Source organism: Sapajus apella, unplaced genomic scaffold (genome assembly GCF_009761245.1).
Source record: "Sapajus apella isolate SASKATOON/1434 unplaced genomic scaffold, GSC_monkey_1.0 scaffold6, whole genome shotgun sequence".
Lineage (NCBI taxonomy): Eukaryota > Metazoa > Chordata > Mammalia > Primates > Cebidae > Sapajus > Sapajus apella.
In genome coordinates, this window is record NW_022436946.1 from 65,686,134 (window position 1) to 65,700,060 (window position 13,927).

The window sequence follows — 13,927 nt, forward strand, 5'->3', positions numbered from 1 at the left end:
TTGATTAAGGTTAGCACAACGAGTGGCCCACTGCTGTCTTGTAATAAACATTTGTTGAATGGATGAATCTGAACCTTAAAACAACCCTATGAAGATAAAATAGATATGCTGCTGTTTTTCCAAATGAAAAAACTGTAGCTTTGGCTAAAGAATTTGTTAAAAAAAAATATTACAGAATCATACAATGTCACTGCTATTTAAGTTTATTTAGTAACTTTCAAACATTTTCTAAAACTTTTTCAGATGAAATTATAAATGGAATCCTACACTATAAACCCAATCAAGATAGAATAGAAAGAGGGGATGGAAAGTGATTCTGTCCTTCTTGGCACCCCTCTTTCTTCCTTAAGATGAAATAAACAGAGCCCCAGAGATTTAAAGTGACTTGTCTGATAGGTGGGATTTAACTGCCTGTCTTTCTCTGCTTCACCATCTGTCAGTCTCTCATTAACTGAATAATTATTTATTGAGTGCTATTATGTGCCAGTTATGATGCTGTGTGCTGAGGAAATAATTTAGAGTCAAATTAGAGACGGCCCCTTCCTTCCACTAGTTGCTTCAAAAGGACAAATAGTTTTACTTATTATTTACTACTTAAATTGTCCTCTGTAAATTTTAAGATTATATTCCCTTAGGGTACTACATATAACTTGACAAAGAGCTAATTCAGTAGTCTCCAGAAAAGAGTAAACAGTAAGAAGGAATCATGCACAGGAAAGAAATTGGATTGTCATCCCATAATACTCACTCATCAAATCTCTAAATGTTGTTTTATCATGTGTCATCAGATTGTCCATAATTGCTCTCCAACTGAAAGAGATAAAGGTTACAACATGTAATTAAGATTATGTTGCTACTGTTAAAGAACAGTATTCTGACGGTCCAAGAGAGTGGCTGATTTCAACAGACTGTGACGTACATTATCATGCTGAATACAAACAAGAGAAAAACTTACTGATTAACACAAGAGGCATCCATCTGAAAGAAACTGGGATCCATAAAGAGGTCAAAAGCTTCTTTTTTCCAAGCTCTTCGTGTATACTGATACCCGCTAAGACTGCTGAGGAGCTGGACACAAGCTCGATAACTAGGGGCATTATGTGCACTATGAAGAAGAAAAACAACCTTAACCTGTATGTCCTAACTTTAATCATCCTATCAAGTTATAGATAAATGTTCACATTTACCTAAGACAGTGACATGAAGATATGAAATAAAGTACCATAAGAAAAATAACATATGAATTTTTTTAAACAATTATAATTCAAGGTAAAAACAATGTCACTCTGTAAAAATTCTAGAAATACAAAATAATGTCATTTTGTAAAAATTCAATAAGGGAACAGAACTTGTTTCTAACAGGCCATGAATTAATTTAAAAAAAAAAACCATTTAAATAATAATAGTACCTGTGATTTCTGAGGTAGGGCACAACATAATGCATAATATTTACAAGTAAAGGAATAACCCGCTCCTTTTCATCACTATAGAAAACCATATCCAAAAGATGAGCCAAAACCTATAAAAACATAAAAATGAAGAGTAACCTATGAACTGAAACTGACATCATCCCAAAGTACTGATTTTCAGTTTGTTAGAAAACTCTGACTACTTGAAATTAAAAAATATAAAATTAAATACTCCTGAATCATTTTTATGTTAATGGGTTTTGCCACCATCTAGCTTTTTTGTATATTGTTACTACAGGATATAAATATGGTTAAATCTTGCCATTTCCAATGTAGATAGGAAAGTAAAACAAAGAAAATAGTTCAAGAACCTTCTGTGACAGTGAGTAAAGTGAATTTAGGACTAGAAACTACAGTATTCTTTTTCCTTGACTCAGGTAAAATATGGCTTAGAAAAAAACCAAACAATTGCACTGGGCTGTTCAAATCCCAACACTGTCAATTAACAGCTATTTCACCTTAGTCCTATTGTTCTGATCTTTATAAAGGTCACTAGCCACATCTGCAAAGAAGAAACAAAATGACATGTGTATAATAGGGTATAAAGAGAGCCTGTCAGACAATGTTCATAAAAATGTTTGGTAAATTGTAAAATACATTACAGTGACAGGCATCATTAGATCACCTCCACCCCTCCCCACCATAGTAATACAAAAGCACTTTCCTTTCTTAAAAAGCACACTTTAGGCTGCGTGCGGTGGCTCACGCCTATAATCTCAGCACTTTGGGAAGCAGAGGCAGGAGGATTACCTGAGGTTAGGAGTTTGAGACCAGCCTGGCCAACATGATGAAACCCCGTCTCTACTAAAAATGCAAAAATTAGCTGGGCATGGTGGCACACGCCTGTAGTCCCAGCTACTCAGGAGGCTGAGGGAGGAGAATCGCTTGAGCCTGGGAGGCAGAAGTTGCAGTGAACCGAGATCGCGCCATTGCACTCCAGCCTGGGCAACAAGAACGAAATTCTGTCTCCAAAAACAAAAACAAAAACAAAAAAAACCCCAAACACTTAAAAAAGAACAGAAAATGGAGAACGGGAGCAATATGTAAATTTATCACTAATGTTTGGCAAACTAAATAATCCAAATACATACAAGGCAAAAACTTTGTTAATTCTATATAGTGATTTCTAGAAGTACAAAACAGTCTCTCAAATTAAAAATTCCTCTATAAAAATTACTTGCTAGTTTTTAATAATGAAACTGTCTACTTGAAAGTTCATGTGAAAAAGCTTGTTAATATTTACCTCAGAGAGCAATGTCAATGCATGGACACTATATACAGAAGGAGTTATGTTTGCAGTTTCCATTGCAGGTGATAACATATCTATAAATAAATGAAAATTAAAGTTATGGCTAGTTCCCACAGAAAACAAGGGGTGGGTGGGTGTGTGTGTGTGTGTGTGTGTGTGTGTGTGTGTGTGTAATAAACCTAAATGTTTGACAGGAATACCTTCAACATCAGATTCCAAATTGGTTCCATCCACCATTATTTTGGGAGAAGGCTTAACTTCAAGATTTCGTCGCAGCCATGTTGTCTGTTCCAGAGAAGAACCAGCAATTGCACCAATTGCATCCACTATTTTGTGAGTTACATCCTGAAGAAATAAGGAAGAACAACTATATATGTACATACCTGCACACTACTTATGAACTTCTGCAGTTTACATTTCTGATAATAAATATTTTACAAAAGACAGTGCTGATTCCCATAGAATGTTTGAGTTGAAAAAACTTCACAGTTTATCTTATTTGACTCTCTCAAGGGCACCAAGAAACAGTTTTAGCGACAGTTCTTAACTCAGACTGCCTTACCTGAAGGTCTCTTTGGTCTTTTTTATTTTCCAGACTAGGGTTTTTCATAATAAACTCATTCAGAACCCTGAAAGGGTCAAAGAGAAAACAGAAATGGGAAATATCAGTCTAAGAGAAAATAATTTGATCTAATTTCTCACAATGAGTAAGTGCCTTAGTGGTCTTGATTTCCATTTTAAATATTTAATATTTATATACATATGCTATGACTCAACTGAAACACAAAAACATATGCATAAAACGACATTGTATAAGAATCCTCAAAGCAGTATTACTTGTAAGAGCCCCAAAGTGGAAGGAACCCAAATGTCCAGCAAAAGCAGAAAAGATAAATTGTGGAATGTGCCTGGTGTGGTGGTGTATGCCTATAGTTCCAGCTACTTGGTAGACTAACACAGGAGAAATGCTTGAGGTCAGGGCTGCAGTGCGTAATGATCATGCTGTGAATAAGCCCTGCATTCTGGCCTGGGAAACTTGGCATAATCCCATATCAAAGAAAAAAACCACAAACTGCAGAAGGTTCATAAAAATACCAAACAACAATGGAAATAAATTATAGATATGTGAATTACACAAATGAATCTCATAAACATATGTTGAACAAAAGAAGCCAGACACAAAATATTTATAAATACTTATAGTTCAAAAGCAAGGCAAAATGCATCTGTGGTGTCAGAATAGTGGTTACATTTGGGGAAATAATAGTAATTGGGAGGGGTGCAGAGGGACAGTTTGGGTTTGTAATGTATAGTGGTATGTTGACTTTTTATAAACTATTTGTAGAGTTGTGTACTAAATCTTTGTATACTTTTCTACATGTGTTTCATATATAAACAGAGAAGTTTAAAAAATCTTAAATTGTAACAGAGAAGTGATTTCTTACCATAACACATTAAAAATAGTTCATGAAGAAAAAAAATTTCCATTTTCATTATTTGCTAAGAGTCTACTCAATATTTACTGACATGATTTTTTAAAAGATACAGTTACTTCCAAACTAATATGTAAAATGAAACTAAAGAGCAACCTTCCTATCAATTTCTATTTTTTAACTAGGTGATTTTACAGGATCAGTAGAATGGTTGGCAAAAGGGTAAACTGACAATTTCAAAAAGAAATTAAGTTTCTAGTATAACTGAAAATATTCAACTTTCAACTTTTTGTTTTAACATTCAGAATATGCATATGTTGAAAAGGAAGAGGATCTTTCATTCTGAAAGGAAGAAAAGGCATGCGAGGAAACAGTAAAATCTTGTAGGGGAGCAGCTACAGATCACAACAAATGAACTTAAAGCAGGGTTATTTGGTGATGATTCCAAGAACTGTACATACATCTGCTCTTTGAACCTTATGACAACTCCTGTGTAGCTGAGACTACAGGCATGTGTGACCACATCTGGCTAATTTTCAATATTTTTGTAGAGACAGGGTCTCCCTATGTTGCCCAGGCTGGTCTCGAACTCCTGGGCTCAAGCAATCCTCTTGCCTCAGCATCCCAAAGTGCTGGGATTACAGGCAAGAGCCACTGCACCTGGCTTCTTTTCATGATCAAATATCCTCAAAGAAGAATCAACACTTACTTTCCCACACTGAGCATTTGCTCTTAACATGTGTGCTTACTACTTCTCCAAACCCTCTCTCCTATATCACCAGACAACTGGTGATTAGATAATTAGGATACCTCTCCAGATTGTCAACAAACATAGCCTTTTATTGTCCCTCACCTTCCTAAACCTCTCTGAAGGTGTCAACCATGCCCTCTTAATCTCCCTTTGCTTCTGGAACAACTAAATGCTTAGTTTTCTTCTAACTTTTTGTTATTTCCCTTTATATCTCCTTTGTTGGCCTCCTTTCCTTCTTTATCCTGGTCTTTCAATACCGTGAATAGTTGAAACCATCCTCACACCTCCCACTTGAAACAGAATTCCAAGCCTAGCCTCTTTCCCCTCTGATTTCTCCCCAAAAACCTGCCAAGTCAAGTCTCTCCTCAAAAACCTGCAACCACTTCGACTCCCTTTCAAGACCAAATTCTTTAAAATTCAAGATCCTTCCCTATCTAGCTCCCATTTCCCTCTTCATCCAGACTTATTTTCCACCATATCACTGCCTGTGCCCTGCTCTATTACCAAACCAAACAATGTACTTTGCCCCAGTATACTCTTCCCCTTCCTCTTTCCACAAGGGCTTTCTGCACCCACCACCTCTATTCACTGAACAAGTATTTACTGGGGACCTATTAAGAATCAAGAATAATGGCAAGCAAAAAACAGAGACTGTGTATGGCATCACAGTACTTGCAGTCATAGGTGACTAGCATTTATCAGATAATCACATAAATCATTAAGATAAATCAGGAAACTCCAAGACAAAGAAGGAAAAACTTTTCCAGCTTGTTTAGGTTTGGGATTCAGCTCAAGTGTCCCTCCTCTATGAAGTTCCCCTTCAGACACACTACGTGAGCCCTTCTCCTTTCCATCCCATACTCTCCACCACCACCAAAACTGCTGTTGTAACAGTTTTATGTTAGTGTATTTACATTCTGTATATGTATAAACATAAGAGTATTTCCTCTTCTTACCCTGCCCCTCACTCTTTAAAAAAAAACAAAAACAAAACAGGCTTTATACATCTAGTTTTGCATCTCAAAAACAGTGTGAAAAGGTAGAGAGATCACACTGTCATCTAAAACAGCTGCTATTAATAGTGGACAATAAGGACAATGAACATTATCCTTTTATTTGAAATAATATTTTTAAGTGAAATTGCTTACCCAAGTATAAGAAACTGCCCTGGAGCTGGAAGACTCAGTTGTATAGAGTCTTTCAGAAGTATTAACAGTGATGCCCAGCTATCCACTAAATTGGGCACTGGGATCCTGCAAGATAAATATAGTTTGCATATATCAAAAGCCACAACAAATTATAGTTTTCTACTAGTTTCTGGAACATTCCCTACATTTATAGACAATGATAAAACAAAATTCCTAAAAGCTTTACATTTCTACTAACATTAATAATTTTATAAATTAATAAACCAACAGTTAAAATACCACTAATAAATAAACATTAATAAATAAACCAACACAGTTAAAATACCAATGCAATATTGTTTTTTTTTTTTTTTTTTTTTTTTTTTTTTTCTTTTAATAGAGATGGAGTTTCACTACGTTACCCATGGTGGTCTCAAACTCCTAGGATCAAGTGATCCACCTGCCTTGGCTTCCCAAAGTGCTGGGATTACAGGCATGAACCACTTGTCTAGCCCCAGTGCTTTTTCTTTCTTTTTTTTTTTTTTTTTTTTTTGAGACAGAGTCTTGCTCTGTTGCCCAGGCTAGAGTGCAGTGGCACAACCTTGGCTCACTGCAGCCTCTGCCTCCTCGGTTCAAGCAGTTCTCCTGCCTCAGCCTCCTAAGTAGCTGGGACTACAGGTATAGGTTAGCCAAACTAATTTTTGTATTTTTAGTAGAGATGAGGTTTCACCGAGTTGGCCAGGATGGTCTTGATCTCCTGACCTTGTTATCAACCCACCTCAGTCTCCCAAAGTGCTGGGATTACAGGCATGAGCCATCGCGTCCAGCCTGCAATTTCGTAATCTAGAAATTATGCTATTGAAATCCCATTTATCACATGGAACCTCAAAAGTAAAATACGACTGTAATAATTCTCAGTTTAACTACTGACATCACAGTCACCTACTCCCTAACCTGGTCCCTCCACTTCCCCCTTATATTAGTTCTTTTTCCTTCACCTCATAAGTCTCTACCTCATGTCATGGAGGGCTGCCAACTGAACATTAGTCTTTAACCTGAAAAAAGAATGAAGATTATCTTTGTTTCAGTCTGACCTTAGACCTAACACCTCTGTACATAAGTTCAGATTTTAGGCAGTCCTTGCTCTAGGTCACGACCAGTTTAAATACGCTAAATAGCATGATCTTATAATGCTAGTCACAGATTAAAATGAATTATCCTATAAAGGAAGATTAAGAGTCAGGTTCTTGCCGGGCGCGGTGGCTCACGCCTGTAATCCCAGCACTTTGGGAGGCCGAGGCCGGTGGATCACGAGGTCAAGAGATCTAGACCATCCTGGTCAACATGGTGAAACCCCGTCTCTACTAAAAATACAAAAAATTAGCTGGGCATGGTGGCACGTGCCTGTAATCCCAGCTACTCAGGAGGCTGAGGCAGGAGAATTGCCTGAACCCAGGAGGCGGAGGTTGCGGTGAGCCGAGATAGCGCCATTGCACTCCAGCCTGGGTAACAAGAGTGAAACTCCGTCTCAAAAAACGACTCAAAAAAAAAAGAGTCAGGTTCTTAAGAAGTTACAAAAACTCAAATCATAACTTCTGTTCATAGGTCAGTTAAATGCAAAATGGAGTATGATAGCAAGAAGATCATTTTCATTTTTGTTTTTGAGACAGAGTTTCACTCTGTCACCCAGGTTGGAGTGCAATGGCACAATTTTGGCTCACTGCAACCTCTGTATCCCAGGTTCAAACAACTATCCTATCTCAGCCTCCCGAGTAGCTGCGACTACAGTTGCATGCCACCATGGCAAGCTAATTTTTGTATTTTTAGTAAAGACTGGGTTTCACCAGGCTGGTCTCAAACTCCTGACCTCAGGTAATTCACCCACCTCGGCCTCCCAAAGTTCTGGGATTACAGGCGTGAGCCATGGCGCCCAGCCTGCAAGAAGATATTTTCACATCGTCATTCCTATTAAAAAGCAGAATGAATTACTGTATGTTCACCTATACCAAAATAATGGATTCAGTGGCAATATGCATAGTTTTGAGAGTAGGTTCTGCTTTTCATTTATATTTAAATGATTTTTATCACAATTCAGTGTTTTACTATCTAGGAATCTTCAATATCCTTAGGTCTTTAGGTTTGTAGAACATACATGGCTGGGTCACTAAGATACTCATGACTTGTATTAATATACCCATAAATAATGTTTCTCTGTTTCTAACAACATAGTAAGGAGAGATCATTATCAGTAATCTTACCTTTGAATATAAGCATAGAAAAACTGCAGCATGCAGACTTCCAAAGAAAGATGTTTCTATAAACAAAAGAAATCAATTTTATACTGACGAATACTGCCTTTGCTTTTTCATTGTTTCAATTACTCTGCATCTTACTGCAAATTTTTAATTTAAAAAACTAACAGGAAACAAATCATAATTTTTTCATTAATGAGCCATGCACCCCTCTTCCACTCAGTAGGAAAAACTCATAACACAAGGGCTGTTTTAAAAGTTGAAAACAGATGGTAGGAATGGAAAGATTGTCAATTTTTCCTCCCATATCACTCACTTTTAAATGATTCTTGTACTCTATAAGTATTAACACTATCTTAGGTAGCTTATGCTTGGTGCTGTCAGAATTAGGTTGAGATTTTTATGAAATGTGTATTTAAGTCTTTACTTATTACACATATCTGTTCAATTAGTGTAGTTCAAATTTGTGATCAATTCCTAACACAGCTTCAAATATAGCCACTAAATTAAAGACAGTGTTGAGTGTAATATATAATAAAACACCTGCCCCTGGAAATTACTAAGAGATCGGAGAATGATATTGGTGTCCACTGATGTTTACCAATTTGTTCCTTTTTAGTCCCAACTATTTCCTTGAATGTTTCCTGTTTTACCACACAAAGAAAAATCAAGTATCTAATAGATTCAGAACTTAATAAGGGGACACAGGTTGGTGGGGCAGAGGGTGGATTGGCTCTAACTTGTTTTCATATCTGTCATGTGCAGCCCAATGTCTGGCACAAACAGGTATTCAAAATACAAACTAAAAATCCTATCACAAATGCCCCAGTTTTTATTAAAAACTTAAAAAGAACACTGGCTATTCACACACATTTATTCCCTTTGGATTCAAGATAAAAGGAAAACACAATTCAACATTTTCAGATACACATCATAATTCTTTAAAGGATGTGATTAGGTCTATTTTGGCTTATCTCAAAGTATCATATCTGGAGTTGGTATATACTTTCTGAGAAAATATGACCTCTTGGTATTACTTGAACAAAGAGCAGAAAAAGTAGAAAAGTCCATAATATTACTAATTTGTGGACTTTCATTTTTGCATAGAGACAAAGCAACATATGTGCAGAGACTATGTCATTCATAGTGTAGCCCTTGCATAGCACAGTATTATACATGTTCAAGAAATAACATTGACTAGAACTAAGGTTATAGCAAAATTTGGGGGAGTTCACAGAATTAAGAGATTCATTCAGAAAAGCAAGCAATACGGAAGCTGTGAAAAATGGCAACAACTAAGGAAAGCTGACCTTGAGCTCTGGCTTATGTTCTTTAAGTGACCAGAAAAATCTCCCCTGAGAATTTAGTCATATGGTTCCTGACTGCCTTTGATGTATATATGAAGATACGAGCAGTTAACGGCTCTTCACTGGCTACTGAAAAATCAGAATAGCAAGTCACTACAAATATTGATAATTGTTTTGATTGAAGCAGTGTGAGACCCACATGCAGTCATCTCTGCAATCTGTACTATAATGAAAGGACATTATTGTACAAAAAAAAAATCTTACCAGCATCATTTCTGAAACAGAACTGTAAACACATGTGAAGAATTTTTTCTTACCTTGTCCTTGGCTATGGCTGGTGGCTGCTTTAAAACTTCTTTTACAGTCTGGATAACAGTTTCTGCTCTCATGACACTGATTGAACGAACCAGTTCCACTAATAAAAGCTGTTCTTCACTGGCTGCAGGAATGACCTAGGTAATACATCATTGTATTTATGTATATGTGCATATAAGTCTTTTAGGGGGAAGTGACAGAATTAAGAGAATATTTTGTGACCTTTTTAAAAATTTATTTTTATTTATTTCACTGTTGCCCAGGCTGGAATGCAGTGGCGTAATCTCAGCTCACTGCAATCTCTGCCTCCTGGGTTCAAGTGATTCTTCTTCCTCAGCCTCCTGAGTAGCTAGGACTACAGGCGCGTGCCACCATGCCTGGCTAAATTTTGTATTTTTTGGTAGAGATGGGGTTTCACCATATTGGCCAGGCTGGTCTTGAACTCCTGACCTCATGATCCGCCCACCTCGGCCTCCCAAAGTGCTGGGATTACAAGCATGAGCTACTGCACCAGCCTTTTTTTTTTTTAAATTGTATTTGGGCTCTGCGGTACATGTGCAAGTCCTGCATTCTGCAGGATTGTTCCATAGGTACATACATGCCATGGTAGTTTGCTGTCTCCATCCTCCCCCACCATTGCCTACATCAGGCAGTTCTCCAAGTGTTATCCCTCCCCTTTCTCCTCAGCCCACCCACTGTGCCCCCCTCCCCTCCTCTTCAACCCCCACCTAGCTCTGTGAGTGCTGTTCCCTTCCCTGTGCTCAAGTGTTCTTGTTGTTCATCACGGCCTATGAGTGAAAACATTTTGATGATAGGGTGTCGATTTTAGATCTTTCCTCGCTTCTCACGTGGGCATTTATTGCTATAAATTTCCCTCTAGACACTGCTTTAAACGTGTCCCACAGGATCTGGTATGTTGTGTCTTCATTCTCGTTGGTTTCAAAGAATGCTTTTATTTCTGCCTTCATTTCACTGTTTATCCATTGGTCACTCAGGAGCAAGTTGTTCAGTTTCCATGTGATTGTTCGGTTTTGAGTGTTTTCCTTAATCCTGAGTTCTAATTTGATTGTGCTGTGGTCTGAGAGATTGTTTGTTATGATTTCCATTCTCCTGAATTTGCTGAGGAGTAATTTACTTCCAATTATGTGGTCAATTTTGGAGTAAGTGCAATGTGGTGCTGAGAAAAATGTGTATTCTGTGGATTTGGGGTGGAGTGTCCTGTAAATGTCTATTAGGTCCACTTGATCCAAATCTGCGTTCAAGTCCTGGATATCCTTGTTGACTTTCTGTCTCATTGATCTGTCCAATATCGTCAGTGGAGTGTTAAAGTCTCCCACTATTATTGTGTGAGAGTCTAAGTCTCTTTGTAGGTCTTTAAGAACTTGTTTTATGTATCTCGGTGTTCCTGCACTGGGGGCACAAATATTTAGGATAGTTAGCTCTTCTTGTTGCATTGATCCTTTTACCATTATATAATGTCCTTCTTTGTCTCATCTCATCTTTGTTGGCTTAAAGTTCATTTTATCAGAGACCAGGATTGCTACCCCTACTTTTTTTTTTCTTTCTCCATTTGCTTGGTAAATCTTCTTCCATCCTTTTGAGTCTGTGAGTCTTCACATGTGAGATGGGTCTCATGAGTACAACGCACTGATGGGTCTTGTCTTTTTATCCAGTTTGCCAGTCTGTGTCTTTTGATTGGGCTGTTTAGGCCATGTATATTCAATGTTAATATTGTTATGTTTGAATTTGATCCTGCCATTCTGTTGCTGGCTAGTTGCTTTGCCCATTAATTGATGTGGCTCCTTCATTGTGTCATTATTCTTTACCATTTGGTACGTTTTTGCAGTGGCTGGTACTGGTTATTCCTTTCCTGGTTTAGTACTTCCTTCAGTAGCTCCTGTAAGGCAGGTCTTGTAGTGACGAAATCTCTCAGCAATTGCTTGGCCGTAAAGGATTTTATTTCTCTTCCCTTTTTTTTTTTTTTTTTTGAGACGGAGTTTCGCTCTTGTTACCCAGGCTGGAGTGCAATGGCGCGAACTCGGCTCACCGCAACCTCCGCCTCCTGGGTTCAGGCAATTCTCCTGCCTCAGCCTCCTGAGTAGCTGGGATTACAGGCACGCACCACCATGCCCAGCTGATTTTTTGTATTTTTAGTAGAGACGGGGTTTCACCATGTTGACCAGGATGGTCTAGATCTCTTGACCTCGTGATCCACCGGCCTCGGCCTCCCAAAGTGCTGGGATTAAAGGCGTGAGCCACCGCGCCCAGCCCTCTCCTTCACTTTTAAAGCTTAGTTTGGCCAGATATGAAATTCTGGATTCAAAGTCCTTTTCTTTAAGCATGTTGAATATTGGCCCCCACTCCCTTCTAGCTTGCAGGGTTTCTGCTGAGAGTTCTGCTGTGAGTCTGATGGTCTTTTCTTTGTGGGTGACTCGACCTTTCTCTCTGGCTGCCCTTAGCATTTTTTCCTTCATTTCAACCATGGTGAATCTGACAACTATGTGCCTTGGGGTTGCTCTTGAGGAATATCTTTGTGGTGTTCTCTGTATTTCCTGGATTTGAATGTTGGCCTGCCTTGTTAGGTTGGGAAAGTTCTCTTGGATAATATCTTGAAGAGTGTTTTCCAACTTGGATTCATTCTCTCCATTACATTCAGGCGTGCCGATCAAGCGTAGATTAGGGGTTTTCACATAATCCCACAGTTCTTGGAGGCTTTGTTCATTTCTTTTCACCCTTTTTTCTCTAATCTTGCCTTCTCATTTTATTTCATTGATTTGATCTTCTGTCTCTGATATCCTTTCTTCTGCTTGATTGATTTTGCTGTTGAAACTTGTGTATGCCTAGCGTAGTTCTCGTGCTGTGTTTTTCAGCTCCATCAAGTCATTTACATTCTTCTCTAAGCTGGTTATTCTAGTTAGCATTTCATCTAACCTTTTTTCAACGTTCTTAGTTTCTTTGCATTGGGTTAGAACATGGTTGTTTAACTCAGAGAAGTTTGTTATTACCCACCTTCTGAAGCCTGCATCTGTCAATTCATCAGATTCATTCTCTTTTTTTGTTCCCTTGATGGTGAGGAGTTGTGATCCCTGAGAGGAGAAGAGGTGTTCTGTTCTTTGGTGGTTTCATCCTTTTTGTGCTGGTTTTTTCCCACCTTCGTGGATTTATCTCCCTTTAATCTTTGAAGTGGGTGATTTCTGAAGAAGTCTCTAGGCAGACTTCTATTGAGGTTGGTGCTGTATATTTTTTGGCCTGTGGAGGACATTGCTGGGCTCCCTCGGGTTCAGTCAGGTTGTCGAGTGGGTGGTCCTTCCCTGGAGCTTGTTTGCAGGTGAGATTGGCACCACCTTCCCAATGGTGTCTCTCCCAGAGCTCAATCTTCATGGTTGGGGTCAAGCTGGTCTATTTGCTGCCAACCTCTCTAGTGAGGGTTTCAGTTTGAGTTCTGTGGGGGTAAGGCCTGCCGGCCTTATGGCCTATTTCCCTGCTTTCAACTCTGCCTCCCTCTGTGGGATGGTCTATCCCGCTGGCATTACTCCGAACTCCTGCCCAGGTCCCTGTGACAACTTGCCAAGCCCAATGGTAGCAGCTGCTCAGATTTGTATCAATTACCCATGGCGCCCCACCATCTAGCAGGGCCCCTCTGGACCGTGGGTTGCAGGAGGGATGAGGCAAGCATAGGACCTGAAACGGTACACTGAGGGGGTTAAGTCCTCCGACCCTCCAAGCTGGCTGCATGTTTCAGGTAGGGATGTGCCCACCCCGTCTTGATTTGCCCCCCTGGGTGGCTCTTGCCCTGCAGCTCCTGTCCTGGGCCTATTTTCAGAGCCCTATCTGTCCCACAGAAAAGAACCCGGCACCTCGTTTGGAACTGTGAAGTCCTCCAGCCCTCTGTGTCTCATTTGCTGGGAGCTGTGTTTCAGTGCTGGCTTCTCTTGGCCATCTTGGCCCGCATCAGGCTTTTAAAAAAATTTTTAAAATAGAGATGGGGTCTTGCTATTTTGCCCAAGTTGGTCTTAAACTCCTG

At 39.0% G+C, this 13,927-nt stretch overlaps 1 protein-coding gene across 13 annotated transcripts in view; it reads right to left on the reverse strand.

Moving 5' to 3' along the window:
• The window catches only part of DOP1A (DOP1 leucine zipper like protein A), a 99,254-nt gene that overhangs the window by 13,342 nt on the left and 71,985 nt on the right, over positions 1-13,927 (reverse strand). For all 13 annotated transcript variants that reach the window (XM_032275406.1, XM_032275405.1, XM_032275403.1 and 10 more), the window contains 9 exons: positions 9,906-10,040; positions 8,288-8,343; positions 6,051-6,155; positions 3,281-3,347; positions 2,919-3,063; positions 2,713-2,792; positions 1,410-1,519; positions 956-1,105; positions 749-810 (listed from right to left, as the gene is read on the reverse strand). In XM_032275406.1, coding sequence (XP_032131297.1) covers positions 749-810; positions 956-1,105; positions 1,410-1,519; positions 2,713-2,792; positions 2,919-3,063; positions 3,281-3,347; positions 6,051-6,155; positions 8,288-8,343; positions 9,906-10,040 — 910 coding nt within the window. The remainder of the gene's footprint in view (positions 1-748; positions 811-955; positions 1,106-1,409; positions 1,520-2,712; positions 2,793-2,918; positions 3,064-3,280; positions 3,348-6,050; positions 6,156-8,287; positions 8,344-9,905; positions 10,041-13,927) is intronic.